Source organism: Callionymus lyra, chromosome 9 (assembly GCF_982586985.1).
Source record: "Callionymus lyra chromosome 9, fCalLyr1.hap1.1, whole genome shotgun sequence".
In the NCBI taxonomy this organism is placed as follows: Eukaryota; Metazoa; Chordata; class Actinopteri; order Syngnathiformes; family Callionymidae; genus Callionymus; species Callionymus lyra.
In genome coordinates this window covers 2,005,687-2,026,065 of record NC_141826.1, presented here as the reverse complement: position 1 = coordinate 2,026,065, position 20,379 = coordinate 2,005,687, and the positions used below count along the sequence as shown (strand labels likewise).

General features: G+C 38.1%; 1 protein-coding gene across 1 annotated transcript in view; it reads right to left on the bottom strand.

Moving 5' to 3' along the window:
• Positions 1-11,979, bottom strand: part of gpc3 (glypican 3) — a 110,464-nt gene extending 98,485 nt beyond the window's left edge. Inside the window, exon 1 of the mRNA XM_087799533.1 lies at positions 11,654-11,979. Coding sequence (XP_087655659.1) covers positions 11,654-11,810 — 157 coding nt within the window. The 5' untranslated portion in view covers positions 11,811-11,979. The remainder of the gene's footprint in view (positions 1-11,653) is intronic.
• Between the last annotated feature and the right edge of the window lie 8,400 nt (positions 11,980-20,379).

Here is a 20,379-nt window from a genome sequence, read left to right as displayed (position 1 = left end):
TGACGATTGACAGGTCACCTGGGAATCTGGAGTCTTGTCTTTGCCTCAGGTTTTCTGCACAGCGCATGGCTTTGAAATACATTGTGACAGAAAGCTTTGTTTCATATCCTTCAGCTCCAAAATGCAATTTAAGATAAAGAACATTTCATAATAGATCCAAAACTGTTGAGCTCAAACTAATATCCAAACAGGAGGATGTTGGTTGACCTGGAAACTTCCAGTGTTCCAACTGTTAAGCTTGAAAATATTTCATGGTAGAAGGAAGTCGGGACTGTTTGCAGTCACAAACCCACCAAGGATAAGTTGATAGAAATAGAGAAAAGACCTCAATAAGCAAATCAATGACGACTAGACTTCTCTTGACGATTCTTAACCCTTTACAACGGTCCTGGTTAAAGAGTGGCCCAATGCTATTTCACTAAGCTTATGAGCTTTTGAGGTCATTGCAAAACTATGTAACTGATAATTGTTTCCAACAGGAATTTGTTATACTACTATTACTACTACTATTTGTTGTACTTTCCCTCATGGTTTAACTCTCATTGTAGAGTGTTAAAATGTGTTAAATTATTAGTTGTTGTTTTTTTTATAGTTTATAACGATTTATATTTAAGTCAAATGCATATGAAATTGCTTAAAATCCCAAAACAATATTATACTATATTTATAGTGTGATTGCATAACTACACTTCACGTCTTTATTTGCAACAATTGATCTTTTCTTCTATTTTTTCAACATACTCATTATAGTTAGGCTCCATTGAATCAATCACAGTCTTTATTTTAGACTTTTACTTGCCATCCCTTGACTCACAGGGTAGATGGACACACTTGGAGGTTTATATATGTTTGATTTAAGACAAGACAGCCCAGAAAATAGCTTTGAAAATGATCCATTTAATTTCTAAGTGAAAGGCTTAGAATCAATGGTACTTTTTTATATTGTTATCACAATCCTGCAAGTAGAACAAAACTTGTGATTGATCAAACACCAACTGTCCTGATTATTTCAGACCCGTTTGGTCCCTGAAGACTCGCTTAAAAAAATTTAATTAGTCATTTGGGTAGTCATTTGAATGTGTTTGTGGGGTTAGACAATAAAAGGACTTTAAACTGTTCATGCTAGTTATCTGGTATTTTGCCCAAGATGAAATCCTCATTGAGAAAAAGAGGCCAAACACATGGAGCGTCTGGACACAGGAGCATCATTTGCACAGTTTACGTGACATAAATTAAATGAAGTATCAAAAAGTCAAGTCATACGCAGATGAAACCGAATCCATTCCCACATTTCCGTCGAGATTTAAGAGGTTTTGATGATGATCCAAAGAAAACAACAGGCTTAAATAGACAAATTATGCCGTTGACTGATATTTGAGAAGCTTGGCTGTTGAAGTGCTTCGAGGCGATGATGGGAGACGTCGGCTCTCTTCTTCATTTTTAAAGTGCCAGCCAGAGTTGTGTTCAGCTCCAGCTACTTTCAGTCCAATAGCCCTCAGGTACCCTCGGTTCCTTTCTATCCTCACATTATTGGTTAATTAGTCGATTTTTGTTCCCCGGTGGCCCATTCTCTCCATCTAAATGAAGAAGGACAAGTTGTGTGGAAGGAGCAATTTAGATGTAAATTTCCCCCCAACATACAGTCTGGGTTCAAGGTGACGCCTTTAAATGATTCGCTGCTCTCAATCAATATTCAGACGTGGAAGGGGGCGCCGTGAACCATGTAGAGGAGCTCACAACGCTTTCAGGGTTTTTTTTTGGTTTGAATGCCTTTTCAGAAGCTCATTGATCGCCTTTCGGTTTGTCACTGGCTTATCAGAAAATCCTCACAAGGCTGCTTCTTAAAAGTTTCTCTCAAAATGCCGATGAAAAGAAAACCCACAGGGCCGCTCAGAACCACAGGGAGGCAGATCACGCCGCGAAAATACACCACATCCGAACCACTGTTTAAAGCTCTGCTGCTCCTTTGAAATGCACTTGATTTCATTTGAAAACACACTGGGTGTTGCTGCCTGTAAGATGTTTTAAAACCACATTGGATTCAACAATTTTCTCAACATTAATTAAAGGAATAAGCTTAAAAAATCTGACCAAACAAGAATGTCATGCTCCAGGTTTTTGTTAACTTATGGGCGATTGATTTAAGTCTCTTAAATAGTGCTTGGACCTTAGCGGTTTGTGGCTATAATTTTATAGTGCTGTCCTGAATGAATCCGTTTCCCTTTACTTCAATTGAAAACAGTAAAGTGCCCCATATTAAATACTTGATTAAGCAGTTGATATCATATTTCAGCGGTAGCACGTTATTATGTGACCTGGCAGAATCTGTATTCCCATTATTTAGCTCAGCCCACTTTGGACAGGAAGGTTAAATGCTAACAAGGTAACAACAATATTACAGATACATACATTTACATATAAACAATAATACATATTAAGAAACAGCAACATATGAACGACGAGATCTAGAGATCAAAAAGAATCAGAATCAGAATAATTGTTTTGATAATTGTGTCTGAAAAGTATCATATGCGAGAGTGTTAATTGGTTTAAACATGTATGTCACTGTGAATGCTCGAGACTTGAGAGCCTTGTAATGTATGTGAGGCAATAGTTATCGGCACAAGCTAAAAATAACTGTTGTTGTCAACGATCTGAGCGTTTGTTAAGTGTGTATCTATAGCAAATAACTCTAGGCAATAAAACCAAACTCCTCCTTGTTGGAGCTAAATCTTCACTCTCCTAATCCGACGACTTTTCCTCTCAAATTGATAGCTGCACAGGGCATCCCTCAGTTAAAGAGTCCTCAACAGCACCCTATACTTTACAGCACAAATCATAAACATCCCAGTGTAAGCACCTTCCATCTTCGCCCGTCTCTCACCTCCATGTTGGTTAATGCCCTGGTAGTATTACTGTTAATCAGTCTGACAGACAAACTCCTTCATTATTAATATATAGTATGTTTTTAAATGAAGGCAATGTTTCCTCTGTAGTCTGGACCTGGACTGGATTAATGGCGACCAACAAACAATACCATTTTTATTTATGGAGCTCTTGAAAACAACCCACATTGGCCACTAAGTGCTGTTCAAAAGTGAATAAAACAAACAAGCTGTGATAAATTACAATAAGACAGTTAACAAAACATAAAACCCTGAGATAAGTCTTTAAAATAAATGAAATTAAAGAAGAAATACGATCAGCTGTATGCTTAGATGAAAGCCAAAAAGGAAACGTGTATTACAAGATGAGTTTTAAAAATGACAGTGATAGTGCCTGAACTTATTTCAGGAGCTGAAGATGAGTGAAATGGCTAAAGATATGGTCGCATTTTTACACTGTTTTGAAGGCACATCTCTGATCATGTGATCATCAGATCATTCAGTTGTATTTTTACCCAAAAGGGAAATTCATATAGAATTTTGAAAGGAAAAATTCAAACAAAACTTTGGTTTGAATTAGTTAATTTGTAGTTATTTGTATTAAGTGTAATCTTTGTAGTTTAGATTTAAAATTAAAATTAAAATAAAAAGTATCAAAGTCATGTTGAAAGTATGAAAAAAATAGTACACAAGCTAGCTCAGCCCCTACTTGTGACACCAAAATCATTATTGTGTCTCAGCACAACGACAATGGTTGAACCGTGGAGGAAAATCTATTTTATTCACCGTTATGATTTTATTTATTTAATTGTATTTCATTCATTTGTATTTTTCTGGTAATTTATTCAATTTTCTGGCTGCCTCCACCTCTTGACCCAAATAGCTGGATTACAAAGAATGATAAATGTATTTAATCTACTTTGTTGTTTTTTCAAATTTGTAACTACAACAGTCCAAATACATGGTTAAATGTACACAAGAATTGAACTGCTATTTTACGTGCAAAAGATTGATGAGAGGTTTGAATATCAAAAGTATCACTTATATACTAACTTATAACAAATAATCAAAGGGTTAGGAAAATCTGAATCTTTAATGCTGATAAGTTGCACTAACATCCAAGAATATGTAAAAGCTTCACTATGATCATAAATTATATATAATGCAGCAGCGTTGGGTGTAAGCTTGCAACGCTCCCTAGTGTTTCCTCCCAGGCAAAATAAAGCACCACTTTATAAAGACAATACACATAATTAAAGTGAAGATTTACAACCAAAAGAATGAATAAAAATATCATTAGCTGCTGGGGATTACATTTGTTTTCATCAGTTTTACTGCCATTTTCCCTCTCTGCTCCACTTTAAGTGGTCTGGTAGAGAGATGATTCAGAAGCTGGATGCTGGGATGTTAAAGAACATTACAGCAGACACACCAGCTGATCGCTACAGAGGATGTTCGTGAAGGAAGAGACTGATAAAGAAAGAGGAGTCCATGACTTAATTGGATAAAGACTTTAGAAGTTAGGATGACGTGCATGTTTATGCTTCAGTGTCACTTTGGCGGCAAAACAAACAAATAATGCAACCAGTGAACCTAGAAGCTCATCCCCATGGAAACAAAATTAAAGTCCTACCATTGAATAATTAAGCTTGTTGCATTATTCTGTACACAACAGGTAAATTGATCAATACAATAAAAGCAGAAACCCAATATCATTTGATACAATTTAAAAAAAATCTTTCATGCAGTCAATGGTCAAATAAGCTCAAAGCACGTCAACGGCCAATATTGTTCAAGAGCTGAAGTATCTCAGTTTTTATGGACGGGTGAAGAGTGTCAGATGGATTGTATTTGTCCAAATAAGCTGCTACGCTTTAACTACTGCCATGAGCTTTTGACTTGTGATGGAGAGAACAATGAGATAAAAGCAGCTACAATGGTTTTGCTCACTAACGTGGCAGGACTTTCCCTAACTTTGCACAGGTTTTAGCCAACAAATCCTCTCCTGACATAGATACATCTGCAGGGGGCTCAAGAGTTGGTGGGAATTTAAAATGGTGGGTCAAGAAGCAGAATCTAATGCGGAAGTATTAGAAACAAAAGGTCCTTTAGTGGAGCCACCAGCTCAGTGACTTTCATTGTTCTTATTGATTCATTTTCTCCCTCTGTTTCTGACATTGTAGGTACGTATTTAAGTCCACTAAAGATGTGACCCTGCTGCCACAAATATGTTGCACGGTATGGAAACTCTTCATTGAATTTGAATCTACGTTCATTGTCGACATATTTTAGATATTCATTTTGCATTTTTGTTTGAGGGTACTTTTCAGTGTTTTTAGGTTCCAGTTAATGACTTCTATATCATTTCATGCTAAAGGAAATAACTATTGTCTAAAGTCAGATAAACCTTTCTTTTTTTGTACTCTGGATTTCACAGCGACTGTATCTTCTTGGACCCGACCCAGGTGGTGCCACAGAACCAGCCAAGGCGAAGATGTCTGACTAGTTTTCTTGGCTGAACGCACAAGAGGATTAAATAAAAAGGATTTCACAGAGTGACTTCATCTTCATATCTGACATGTACGACAACTTGTCGGAAATGTTACCACTTAAGAGTTAGAGAGAATTCTTTCCGATAACTCGAGCGTCGCTTAACATCCCATACTGATCCTTAATGTGTTTTCATACTTACAGAGCAACATTTTTAACCCTTCAAGGCATTACTCTGAAAATAAATGTCACATTTCAAGCCAGGAGAAGAAAAGATTTAATTCAGAGCAGTGTTCTAAAGATAAAATCCAATTTCAGAGTGTAGCTTTATATATGTCAACATCTTCTATATGCCTGGTGCATCAACCATGCCAGCACTAATCAAGACCTCAAATAGATGTCGACTGTTTGTTTTGCCTGAGCTGACATGTATATGTATGACATGACATATATATATATGAGAATCCAAAAACACACTCTGAAGTAGAACTGTAATGGTGAAGGTCCGTATTTTGTAATGTTGATTTTATTCATTTCTAGTCTGTTAGATTAAGTGAAGATAGAACATCAGGGTTTAAAGATGAACTAATGGACTAGAGTTATGTTGTTGTTGTGTTTTCACAAGTTCTATCACTAAAGATAGTACTGCTGTGAGCGCGTATTATAGCAGAACTTTAATTGTGATGTTTTTGCAAACAAACACAAAAAATGAACTAGTTTAAAGGATAATTATTATTGTAGTGTAATCTTTTGTAATACATATAGAATGATTAGTAGGGCAGCGAACGGGGTTGACAACCCAGTCCCATTAGGAATGTCACGGAAACTGGTGACAATCTAGGTTTTAATCAAGTTGATATCTTGTAGTAATGCTATGCAAGTATCACTATATCAAGGCTCATCTTACGTATGCTTACAATACATAAAAAGCATTAAAGGTGGCCTTTAAAAACCCTGATCACTAAACAGCCTTCAAGGTTAATTTCTGTGAATTTTTTCATTTCACAATCCAGGCATCTCATCGAAGACCTCATTCGGCATCCAGCAAACAATCGAGGAAATGATGAAACTGTGATTGCTCCAGTTCAGAGAGAGAAAACACTGCATGTGATTATAAATATGTGTCAGCTGTCAGCGCAGCCCTGAACAAACTAGTAAAATCTTCCTTTTATAGAGAGTTTGATGCAGCTCGGATGAATCTGGGGCTATCAGAGATTGTGGACTCACTGTGGAGCTGCTTTGGCTCTCCTGACGTACGGTGAGTGCTCGTCTCTCCATGTGAGGCTCCATCTCACCTTCACCCAGAGCAGCGGAACAAAGACATGAGTGGTCCTCCCACAGAGCTACTTTTTTAACTCCCTCATCTTCACCAAAGTACTTTTATTTGCATCAATGTGTTTGAAATCATGTTCAGATAACCATGCTTTGCCTTTAGCAACGTATTAGAATTTGACTTCTGTTTCCTGCTGAGATTTCTAGGAATCTACCAAATCCATGCTTGTGTTCTCTTTCACAGTTTGATTTGCTCAACGTGGTAAAACATGTTGGCACATAAATGCTTGGACCTTTGTCTCCTGCCGATTTCACCCACAGATAGAAGCTAGAAGTAGTTATACTCTTTGTTTCCTGATACACTTCTTCACTGTTCAATCTCTCACCCCAGATGTCTCCCTTTCTCGCTCCAATTTGTGCTAAAACCCAAGTCCCACGAGATGCTGAATTAGCATAATGTCACACAGTTAGCACAACGGAATAATCAGACAGCAGCTAACGCCACTGTATACTACTTTCATAGACATTTCCTCCTCTGTTCCGACACAAAACCACAATCCCTGCTGATTATACAAAATAATAAATGATTGTCTTCCTCAGCAAAACTGCACTACATGTTTATATTTATAGGAAAAATGACCAACAACTGAACATAGACTGTTCTTTGAGGCTTGTAATGAGAGATGATTTTTCTCTTTCTCTTTCTTTTGTCTCATGGAAGGTTGCAGGGGCAGCAGTTCAAGTAAAGAGGTCCAGACAATCAGAAACTACCTAAGGCTCTTTAAGGTTGACTCATGCATGCCCTCAATCACAATGAAAACTTCCTCCTCTACTTGTGGTGGAACATGGGCTGGACTTCGAACCTCTCCCAAATTGCTTGACCTATCTCCAGGGAAGAGTTTACTCACCATGTGGAAAACTTTATTTCAGTCGATGGTACTTTCAGTGAGTACCTGACAGCAGGTGAGAACAACTAGTAAAAAATTTAAAATGGGAGGAAAAAAGCTTTTTTTATGTGAACTTGTGTTGAAAAGAAAACTCTTTGATTCCAGCTAAATGGTGCTTGTTCGAAGTGGGACATTATTTTTAAAGTAAAAGCATCAATGCTACTGCAATTTTCACAGAGGGATTAAATAGGGGAACATTGTTTAAACCTTTTGATTTTAGACAGTTGGCTTGGATAAACAGTTATTTGTGACTGTTTATCATAATTCAACAAAAAAAAAAGACATGTTTTCCTCATTCAAAAAAAACAAAAACAAACAACAACTCCTACATACTGAGAATAATACATGAAAGCAAAACAAACTCCAAAATCCGTAATGCTTAAAAATAAAATACAAACAGAATTCTTAACTCAAATTGTAGGAAAAACACAACCATAAACAGTTCAAACAACATGGCATACACAACCATTTATGTGTAGCATCAAAAAAGACACATCAAATCACCTCTCAAAGTGACCCACATCTACACACGAACACCTTCTTTCTATGCAACAGTTGACCAACACACACACACACACCTGCTTATACAAACTCAGAAGACATTTGACATCGAATAAAAAATTACATAAAACTAATTGTGTTTTAAATACAGGTGCAACAATGTTTTTAATGAGATCTGGTTCATTCTAACCATTATTTTGAGAATGTAGGAGAGTAAAACAAACTAAACTACTCAGTCAAGATGCTTCAGATGTCATATTATTACAGTCATATTGTAACGCCGATGTGGTTCGAACATCCAACATGAACAGAGAGTTTGTACTCTGACAATAAAAAGTAGGCCCTTCTGTCTCCATCAAAGTGGTTAAGGAGGGATTTACAAATCCTTCAGAACACAAATCCGGTGCACTCTCCATCCACCTAACATGACCATTCATTTGTGTTTTTGTAGTGATGTAAGAGTGCGACAATGGGATGTCGAACTCCATTTGAACACATTTGTTGCGAGTGAGATTTCAGATCAGTGCAAGAGTGACTGTAGGAAATTATTGGGTTGACGTAATGTTGTGTAAACCTGTTTTTGCACACGAACACACACACACCCATCCCCACAAAGACACATAAACACTCGCACACACAGTTCTTTTCATTTCAAATTAATGTGTCATCTCAATCTGATATCTTAAAATGTTGAAAATGTATTTAAAAGAAGTCAACAGATCAAACTGCAAGCGAACTGATCAAAACCAGCTCTGAGCTTTTGTAGATAGAAAGCAGGAATAAAACATGCGTCAGATGCGTTGAGTAGTATGTATTGAGGATGTGACTTAGAGCTCCAAAAGTTGTCAGTTTTCACCCTAATGGGACCTGGCTCAACAGTAAATCTGCTAGCTAGCTATGCTACATTCATTTGAAGGTGACAACTTGAGAAACAGTATATATATATACTGATATACAAACATACTTGTTCCGTCTGTCAAGACAAAATTATTTATACAACAGAAAGAACTGTGGTATTATAAGATCCTAGTTCCTGAGAGAGACACTGTTTTTAAATAGTAAAATCACTTCTCTCCCTCTAAAAGTGACCATCCTCAAGCCTTCAACACTACCTTTGTTCAGACATATAAGTTCTCTCTGGCAGCCTTTTGACAGAACGATGATCTCCACCTCCTTAAATGCGTCTCTTAACCACATCCCTCTGTCTCACTCTTCATATGTGGCTCTTTGTTTAGTCAGGAAATCACATCCCATAATATTTTACTGCTGCGGCTCTTAACAACGGTCCTCCGGAGACTTACAACAAGAGTTAGTGTCGGTGGACGTTCTCTGTGTTCTGTCCAGGCTTTGTGTGTGTGCTTGCGTCCGTGAGTTAAAACTGAACTCACACTCACAGATACAGATGAACACAGTATGTCTCCATATAATAATACTAAATGACACTTTCACCTTTGATCACACTATCATCATGACAGCCATTTAACACCCCCAAACCAAGACAATAAGACTGAATTAAACACATACCTGAGAAAAATACACAGTTAAACAAACACATAAGTTGAACTCAACGCCTGTCCTGGATCGGGAACGGGAGCTCACGTTATTTAATGTGCGCAAAGTCAAATTGACTTTTAATTTTCAGGCAGCATCAACAGCATCGGACATTGGAGCGCTGATATGTGCAGTACACAAGTGTCACCACAAGTGACCAGGAGGTGGAGTGATTCCATTACATCATCCTTTTTCAGTTGCCCTCTGTAAAGCTGCAGACATTATAGGGACATTGAACGTGTTTTATATGATCATAAAAACAACGTTTTATAGATAAGATCCTTTGTTAACCTTCAATATTAAGTTTCACCTCCTAGACGTCGAGTCAGGAGCAGCTTAAATATGACATCCCTGGCAGGACAGTACTTGGATAGTTAAAAATGCTAACCATAACTATACTTAGGGTACATTTTTTTCAATTTTATTATTGAAATTATTGTTTAAAGATACGAAGAATGTGGTAATGGAAATGTAAGAAGGGTGTTTGTATACTCAAAACTTTAATTAAGGTCAATTTAGTGTGAATAAATGGAATATTGAATGAAAATGTCGGGTGGTGATTCCATACTCTCACTGTCTCCTGGTTGGTCTCTGGCACTGATCTTTAACTCTGTAATTGACATAATGTGAGTTTTATGTCCAACGATAAATCTGCTGCTTTTAGTGCACCACCTTTGAGATGTTTCTGTCTTCAGCACTCTTCTATTTACTGCAATATCCTCATCTGTCGGGATCACTTTATGATACCTTTAATGATAATAAGTCTATACAGGCTGATACTGATCTGTTTGGATTTTATTGGCTTTTATTTTCACAACCCGGCAGCTTGAATTAGAGAAAGTGGTTGAAGCGCTGAGAGAAGAATGAACAAAGGTCTATAATATTTACTGGTCAAACCATGTTCCTATTGTCACCTGTTAAGACACGGGAGTAGTTGGATAAGTGAAAGAAAATCCATTGTTTTTCAAGTTGTTTTTTTTTATTGAAGAATATGATGGAAACTTGAGAAAAAAGAGACTTTAAAATCGATATTTTCTCTTCTGTCTAAATCATGTGAAGCAGTGACATCAGTAGGGACAGAGTTACCTTGAGAGATTGATAGACATGGGTTGTACAACATTAATGATTAAACAGCTGAAAAATGTATTTTTAGATGGATTTGTTGACTTGTTATTATAACATACAAATGCTTCTTGTAATCATGTGTGATACAAATAATAATAAGTGATTGAGAGTTAACCTAATGTAAGGACAGACTCTAAATTCAGCAGGAATAAGTCACAGTAAGTTTCTCCCGTACGAATAAAGAAGATAGTTGGTTCTGCAGGTGCTCCAAGTGAGCAGATCTAAATAGTTGCTCCACCAGCACAGACATTAAAGCTGGATGTATAGAGGTGTCACGTCAGAAGAGGTGCAATATCGCATGGCGCGTCAAAGACAAAACTTGTCCTGTCTGCTGTTCCAAACAATTTTAAGACTTGTTACCCCGTGATGCCCTCATGCTATTAGAACATGTTAGCTGGCAGGTGGAAGGCTGATAGGTCACTCAGAAATGTCTGAACGTATCTTGTGTAAAACATTTAAAAAACCTGAAGCTTGTTTTTAACAGGAGCGTCGATCCAGATGTGTTGGAGTGATGTGAGCATCCTTACATGACCCCTGTATATCTGTTCCTGCTTTTTATTGTTTACTATTAATAAGAACACCTGAGATGCTCCTACATTACTTTTTTTCATTGTCTGGTCTAAATATTTAAGAAACTAATAATTATCTTAAAACTCATTTTAAATCACAAAATATATTTCCCGGACATGTTTTGTCAAATATTCTTTGAAACTTCAGAATTATATTTAAAATTATTAAATTATTAAAGTAATTATTATTATTTAAAATTTTAAACTGAAAAACAAAATGATCTTCATCTTACTGGACACATGAAGACCTGAACTTAGGAGTGAGAAGCGATAAGTGAGCGCAGGTACAAGAAGAACGCTACTGTGACAGTACCTGACACCGGTGTTTCTGGGACCCACTTGGATCCCGGGTGAAGGGTCTGGAACACCGCTCGGACCTCCTGACAGTTCGGCACCTGCCCGTCCAGCTGGAGGAACATCTGGATGAAGGCGCACAGCAGAAGCGCGCAGTTCATGTGAGAAGGAACCATGATGCATTTAAAAACTGAGAGGAATGATCTCGCCTAACGGTCCAACTCAAAAGTTCCGGTGGTCGCAGCGAGGTTCGTGCGCGTGTCTCAGCATCCCTCCAAGTGTGGCGAGGAAATGACGGGGAAGCTCCTGCGATAACTTCTGATCCTCTTCACCGTGGAGCTCGGGAGGAGAGGGCAGGATGCATGCGCGCGCTCTGCTAAGCGCGCACACGCATTGCTCTACACTAACAGCGCGCACACACACACACAAACGCGCACACACACGAGCGTGTATTAATGCGGTGCTGCTGCGGTTGTCCTGCAAGATAAACGACCGCGGACGGAATTAGTTCGCAGATATTATGCACTTTGCGTTTACGAGGCCGATGCAACCACGACACGCAATAAATTACAATGAATTATAAGTTCACACAAGTCATTTGGTTGTTCGACTAAAGCGAGAAGAACTTACTTATTTCAGTATTTCATCAATGTAAACTAACAGATTCAACATGAGGGAGTCAATACGCTTGTATTGCTGCCATCTAGTGTTCAGTTTTTAACATGACTCAAGTCATGGTTATTTGTAAGGCGCCTTTCTAAGACCAGGGTCAGAGAGCCGTTTAACTATCAAAAAACAATACTACCTATCTACTATCTACTTTAAAAGACCGAAAAGTATAAGACAAACACAGGAGTTACGGGTGACTGACTTGATTAGCATTTGTTCAGGCTTTTCCTTGATTTTCTGGAACTCCTGTTGTGTTATCAGTTTTATCTTGATCTTTAAAATATATACTTTATTGAATATTGTTTTGATTGTTTAAGCGCTTTGTGACCCTGGTCTGGAAAAGCGCTATACAAATAAAAATTATTTACTTACTTACTTACATTATTAGATGGTAATAAAACACCTTAATAATACAATTACTCTTTTTCAATTTCAATTAAATCTAAAGGGCTACTTAGAAAAATTGACTCTGTTTAGTGTGATGTTCCAACTATCATGGACACTTAGAACCAAACATGTAACAATCATCTGGAAACAGTTGGAAATGTGTTTCATGGTCAGCAGTACAATCAAAAGAAGAAACGTTTATTGGTTCATTGGTTAAGTTGACCGGAGGTAAGTAATCAGGGACACCCAGGACAACTGGTAACAGTCTCACATTTGTTTGACCATGAACACAAAGACACAGTTTTATCAGGTCTTGTTTTAATTTCAAAACTGCAAACAAACTCAGCGGAGGTAGCTGGTCTGAGACCTGGGACTTGTACTTGAGGTGAAACCATGTGTTTCTCCTGCAATGAGAGCATCTCCACTCCTGCACGGTGGCTCTCGTCATCTGGCGGCCTACAGATGGATACTGTGCAATTTCTTTTCATCCATGAAGCTTTTAAAATTGCCAAGTCATCCACCCGCAAACAGGCAGACAGGCCGCGGTGCCAAGACAGCGCTGTAAACAACTCTGGACGTTATCTTCCTGACTCGGAGCCTCAGAACGCGACGGAGAGCTTTGCATGGATTTGCACAGCAGTAATGAACAGAAGCTGAGAGCAAACCAACAAAACTCTCTGTTGCACTCGTGTTGGTTCAGGCTGAACTGAACCCAGCAGTACCTGAAGTGTACAAACTGCAGTAGATCAAGTGTACTACCTGCACTATGAGCACTTTTGAACAGCTGAGTCAAGAAATGTAGCTATAGGAATACTTGAATGAATCAATATAGACCTCTTTATCTCTCATGAATCAGTTCTCCTGTTATTAAAACTTTAACCAAAACACCTTCAACAAGACTACACTAGTAGCACTTCTTCTTCCACAACTACAAGTACTAACCAGAACTGTTTAGCTTTTCTACAAATATATAACTGCACTAACTGAACCACATTGAAGAACTAAATAGGCCTTCGAGTACTACCACTCAAATTGCTACAAATACTATTCTTCTACCACCTGAACTATTATAACATAGAAAACACTGCTAGTAATGTTACACTTGTACCACATATCCCTAATGTTTACTACAACTTAGGATACTCCAGCGAGTGCAGTGTTAATATATTTACCACTCCTTATACTTCCACCACTGCATTTTCTTACATTACTACTGCCTTTATCTATACGACCACTTGTATTAATGCGAATGTGACAAATGCTATTGCTAACATGAAAGATATTTAGCAATATTTACAGCGACTACCTTTATATTATTCTCTATTATTACATCATCTGTGACTTTCACTGCTGCAGCTCCTATTCACCCCAAAAAAGTGTCAATATTTATGGGATTGAAAATGGACCTCTGTGCACAATTAAATGACATTTTAACTTTTAATAACAAAAGCAGATTGAAATGTAAAATAATGTTGCTGCATCAAAAACATTTAGGACATCATCTATTATATATATTAAGTAAATAAACTGAAAGTAAAAACATTTGTAGGCGGGTGTATACGGAACAAAATAACTGATAAGACTGAGATTAGCTACTTGATGTATGTAATACATAATATGAATAACAATATTACTGTTTAAATGTACATAATGTACACAACAAGCATCACTGCTACTGTCACCACTACTACATTTACTACTTCTAGGATTACTACCTCATAATACTGCATTTACTTCACTGCAACAAACACACAACTGTTACCCAAACTACGTATACTACGAATACTATTTCTTCTAATAATAAAACTGCCTATATTCATCTTCAGCTAATCTTTCTCTATCCCTAATTCTGCTATATCAACAAGTACCACGTGTTTCCCAGCTCTTGTTACCACTCTAAGTGTTCAGGTGTACCAGCATATTTGAAAATCCAGGAGGTGAAGAAGGACAAGTCGTCCAGCCAGAAGGAGCAACCAGAGCAGTAGATTCTGAGACACATACTGACTACACTAGATGCACCTTAGCTGGAGGAAATGATGTCACTGCGAGGTCACAGGACTCTGTCGTCATCTGAAACACCAAACAATTGTTTCATTAATGAGAAAATGAAGGAATGGATGTCAAGCTGTTAAAATCAGTGTCGTCGGATTTTTCATTTTAATTGTAAGTTCGTGCGTCGTCGATGCATTCACGGTGATGCATTCAAGTACTTCAATATACATGTATGCTCTGCAGAGAAAATAATCATATCAATGTTGTTGTCTTTTATAGTTTGAATCGGATTTTAATACACGTTAGCGGGATATATTTGCGTTTAACCAAGCAAAAATGTTTAATTCGATTGAAAATAGGATCAATTCCATGTGGTGCGTTCATGGTTTTCAGTTGGCTTTTAATTTCGATTTGAAAAAATAACATCATGAAAGAAATGGAGGAATCTGTATATTTTTACTTGCCTTAACGTAAGCTCTTTCAAATAGACATTTAAGCAGGCAATAAACGTACATTTTCCCTAAACAAACATAATTCATTCAAACCTGAGCCCTAATGGAAACGTTTTAATTTCTAATTAATGTTTAATAAGTTGTTTTCGTTTCCATTATATGCGGGAACTTTGCTTTCGTTGTCCATACTAGAGTCTAAGATGCGTTCACGTGTTTCAGTCACTTTCTGATACATGTTTTGAAAAACGTTTTTCATTTTAAATAACGGAAAAGGTATATTGTATCTGAACAAAAAAAACAACAAAATCAATTCACTGGTCTACATGAAGTAGAATTATCATGTTCTTTTTATATCTGGAAATTACTTTAAAAGTTTGTTCAACTGACTGAATCTACTGAGATTTATTTTACATTTCGTAGAAAAAAATCGTGGTTCAAATTAAACAATAGATACACGTTTAACAAAAACTTTAAGTCACGTTTAAAAGTTTAGTTTTTGCCATTTTCATGTTATAAAATCGAATTGTTAGGCAAGTGAACGCACCATGAACGTAAATAGACGGTTAGGAGGAACACACCTCGTGATGATGGCGCCAAATAAAAAAAAGAAGAGCGATGATCACATCCGCTACGTAACAAAAGTGAGGGACAAGCTTGAGGCTGATCCAGGCATCAAACTACTTTTGTCTTTGTGACAATCCTTCTGGGATATTTTGATGAAATCTAAATCAGAGTTTTTAAGAGCAGAATAACCTACCTTAGTGACCACACGTCCAGTGTGGGGGTCCACCTTTGCTCAAAGATGTTACATCCTCCTCGCTCCCCTTTTCTTCTTTTGCACAAACAAAATGTTTTGTCATGCATGAAATTGTGTGAGCATCTTTTTTTGTGTTGTTTTTCCTGTGTGGGGGTGGGGGCGTTGGGGGACGCGGTGCCCCGGGCCTCTCCTTGATTCCTCCCTCCCAGAAGTTTCCATCTTGCGGGGGTGTGGGGTGGGGGGGGGATAGTTCAATCCATCTCCATTCAGAAATGTACTGGTCAAAGAAGTCCAGAAGGCTTCTGACCTGTCACCCCTGCAGACCCTGCCCCCACATCCCCTCCGCTCCAGAAACCCCCCCTTCACCAGCATCCGTCTCACTAAAATCTGCCATTATATTGTCTTAGCAGTCGAGTGTGATCAGAGCCAACAAGGAGAGAAGGGTCTAGAGTGTGCAGCCCCCATTGACCCCCCTCCCTGTGGTGGGAACTGGCTCTGGTTTTACTTGCCTTCCTCCCCAGATGAACTTTAACCCACTTCTGCATGCATTCCCCCTGCTGGCGAAGCCTTGGACTCAGAGTTCATGGGAAGAACTCTGCAGCTGCATCTGATGATTTACCCACAACCCCCCACTTCTGATTTCTAATGTCCAGGAAAAATAAAATCAAGTTGCTCGTTGGCGAGCGAGTGGAAGATCTCGTCACCATCAAGCTTGTTGTTTGGTTGCCGGTCATTGATGTGCACACGGACAATAGGCAGTCGGCCCGATGAGCCGACCTCATGGTGGACACCTCCTGGTAAGAAGGAATGTGTCCCAGGGTTGTGATCCGATCTGACAACACTGCGACGCCACCAGTGCGGGACCACGAGGCAGTGGAGGAGGAGGAGGAGGAGCTGCTTTTACTACGGTTAGGTAAATGAGCTGTAACTGATTGGATCTCGTTCACGGCCCTCCAACTACAAATATTCAGAGTTTAGAACAGACCTGGGCAAAGTGCGGCCCGAGGGCCACATGCGGCCCTTTGACTGTTTTTATGCGGCCCTTGTAATGTCAAAGTATGGTCATGTATAAATGGTTTTAATGCATTAACAAATGTATTTTCTGTTTATTATTAATTTACATTTTCACATAACACTTCCCTCCTTTTTGTGTGTAATTTTCGAATATATATTAATCACTCAAAACATTTTTTATTTTAAGTTAATTGAATAAATGTTTTAAAAAAAAACAATATATACAAGAATAAAATGGCATCTTATTTAGCTTAATAAATGTCACAGCCTAATGACGCATGTCCTTCTTTTTAAGGGATTTTTTCTTCTTTCTTTTTGCTTGACTGCCCCTAACAACATTCACAGAATTTATTGTGGCCCTTGAAGAATTATAATTGCCCACCCCTGGTTTAGAAGCATATGAGTCAAATCACTTCAGGTGCCACCAGAGTCAGAAGCTACTTCTGACGCTCGACCACTTTATACCAAATCATTTTAAGAAATATGTCCACCAGGGTGGTTTATTTGTTAATTCATCAAACCCTGTTTTCACTCGTTATTTATTTTTTATTAAGATGTACAAACAATTTGTCATCAATGGCAAGTTAACGCTCAGTTAGTGTTGTGATGCGTAAATATTGGACTGATAGAACCAGAGCTGCACAGCCTTCATTCTTCAGTGAAAAGTCTGTGTGAGTTTAAATATATTGTTATTCACATTGTTAGTTTGAATTTACTCTTTACTACCGGTGCAGCTCTAGTAACTCTGTATGTGTGTGTGTGCGTGCATGCACGTGTGCGTGCATGTATGAGTGAGCACTGACCCAGAAGTGCCACCAGTAACCATCTGCAGAAGGGGTGAGAAGGAACCCTACAAGGGGGTGGGATGCTGTCAACCCCTGCGACCCAGTGACAACGAGAAGCTATGCCACCCCCAAACAAACCAGAGGGCCCATGTCCAGCACAGCAGGACCCAGAGCCGATGGCCCCAACAACAGCCACAGCTCATCCCCGGAACCATCAGGCAGATAAACCACCGGCGCCTGAAAAAAATGTGTTTGAGGTATCCCTTTTTGTTCCACCTGGCTCAAGGTGAACAACCTCCTCGTCTTCCAGAAACATATAGACCTTGGTCTTGACCAAAAAGCAACACAAGGGATACATTTCTGTATAAGATTGTTGATGGTAACGAGTGAGTTTTCTTGTACTATATGGTGGAGGTGTGTAACACTCTTGTCCGATGATGATATTCCATCTTAATCTTTGTATCATTTGTCTTTGTTATTTTTCTCTTTGATCTATGTTCTTTATCTTTAGACTTAGATTGTATAATCTTGCACTTTCCTTTTTATAGAAACTTTCTCTCCCTCTCTCTCTCTCGCTCTCTCTCAATAATAAATACAATTTAATTGATCACTAACATACTACTACGACAAAATATATTAAACAAGAATTAATATAACAATTTGTGTTGTCTCTAATCTAAATAAGGGGATTATTATTATTGTATGGAATGAACACGTTTTGCAACAACAGGTTTTCAAAGCGACATTGGAAGCAAGATAATGCATCTCTCAGCTCCTTCTCAGTGGGTAGTTGTGCAAACCGGGATGATTGTTGCCGATATTGGCCACGTTATCGCTGAAAACAAAAACTATTTAGAAAAAAACAATTCCCCGAAGGAGACCTCCTGAGGGATCAATAAAGTTCTACCTTACCTTACCTTAAAAAAACAGCCAATGTGTGAGGTGTAAAGACTTAGTGACGCCTCAATTCATTTAGCTTCATACTGTCTACTGACAATGTTTTTAGATGCAGTGAACACACCAGTCTTTTCTTTTCCCATCGTTGTCACAGTGAGCCAAAAGCTACATATATTTTGTCACATTTCCTCATTTTAGCGTTCAAGAGATGTTTGTTTGTCTCATCTCTGTCGTTTTTCGCCCTCACTGTTAAAGACTTTTCCAATGTGTTTCTTGAAGACTTGTTTACTTGCTCTTACTCCGACTCCTTCTCCCTTAGTTGTCCTACTTTCCTGAAGGATTTGACAAGAGGTTCAATGGGAAAGAGCAAAGAGAGATGGGAACATTGGACACCTCTGCCTGGTGCCAGTGTGTACCAGCCTTTTCTAAAAATAGTTTGTGGTGACTGTGGCCATATGAAATGTTTAAATTGCATTTATCAGCCTATAAATGATTCCTTGAACCTGAATGCTATTTAAGTTGAGGATAAGGAATTTCATTTTACATTTTCATACGTCTTGCTTTGATTTGAGACATTGACATTGTTGTGATGATGGAATTTCCTCATACATGTAGATTCATTTAGTACATTTGCCTTATTAGTCGTAGTCATAGGTGTTTTTTTAAAAAAGATATACTTATTGTAAGTACGCTTTTAAAACATAGAATATTTTCATATTTTAAATGTTTTACTGAAGAGTATACTATTGTGTAGCCTTGAGTGTTGTGTTTACAAAATCATTTTTTATTTGCAATGGTTAGTTGTTCCTTACTTGTATAAAATAAGCCCCAGTTTGCCAATTGAAAAGCCCAAAATGATGTTATAAAGATGTTTTGTTTGTCTGTTGCAGGTGGTTTACAGTCAGCTTATTGACCTACGAAGGCACAAAGGTAATGTTTCCTGTTGATTGTGTTTAATTTTGTTACTTTCATTTCTGTTTGAGAAGATATTTTAATGATATCAAGTGTCAAATGTCAACATCCTTGTCGCAAGTAAAGTCATAGCGGTAAATACAGTCACGATCACACTGCAGACAATCCTCCTCTGACACATGGTGCATGAAAAGTCCTGCGTGTTATAGAGTGGAAAACATGGTTCTAGGCGGACCGCTGGGAACATTTGCATTTTGGATGATCTTTCGTCAAATCCAAATCATCCTGCCTGGGTGACAAAAGCAAGCATTACCAAATCATTACAGTTAAAATGATCATAAGTTAAACTTGTGATACCCACCACTTACCTTAAGATTATGTCTTTAAAATCCCAGGCAGAATCCCCTTCATCATTGAGTTGGTGCAGGTGGTCAAGCCAAAAGGAAACACTTTAAAAGGAGACAGTCTTTATGGCTAGACATATAGCTCCATTGGTGCAAATGACAGGTTTCAATTTATCATATGAATCAACATGCCAAAAATAACTACGCCCCTTGCTAAAAGATATGCTCGACTTTTAAAGATTCTTTTTTTCCCCAGATACCTGGTCCAGGGTAGCAAGGAAACGCAAATCTTCCTTTCTGACATGCAATACTTCTCTTAGCATTTAGCACCTGTAACCATGCAAAGCTCCAGAACCTTCTATATATCCTATATGAAATCAACATTCTTTTGTAATTCTTGTATATCTACTCCCCCCCTACCATTTGGACTGGTCAACTGCTGCCTTTACTTACATTCTTTCTGCCTCTGTTAATGCAACCACCTACTGCTGCGGCTACAAAACTATATACACATCTATACACTGTTCGGATCTGTT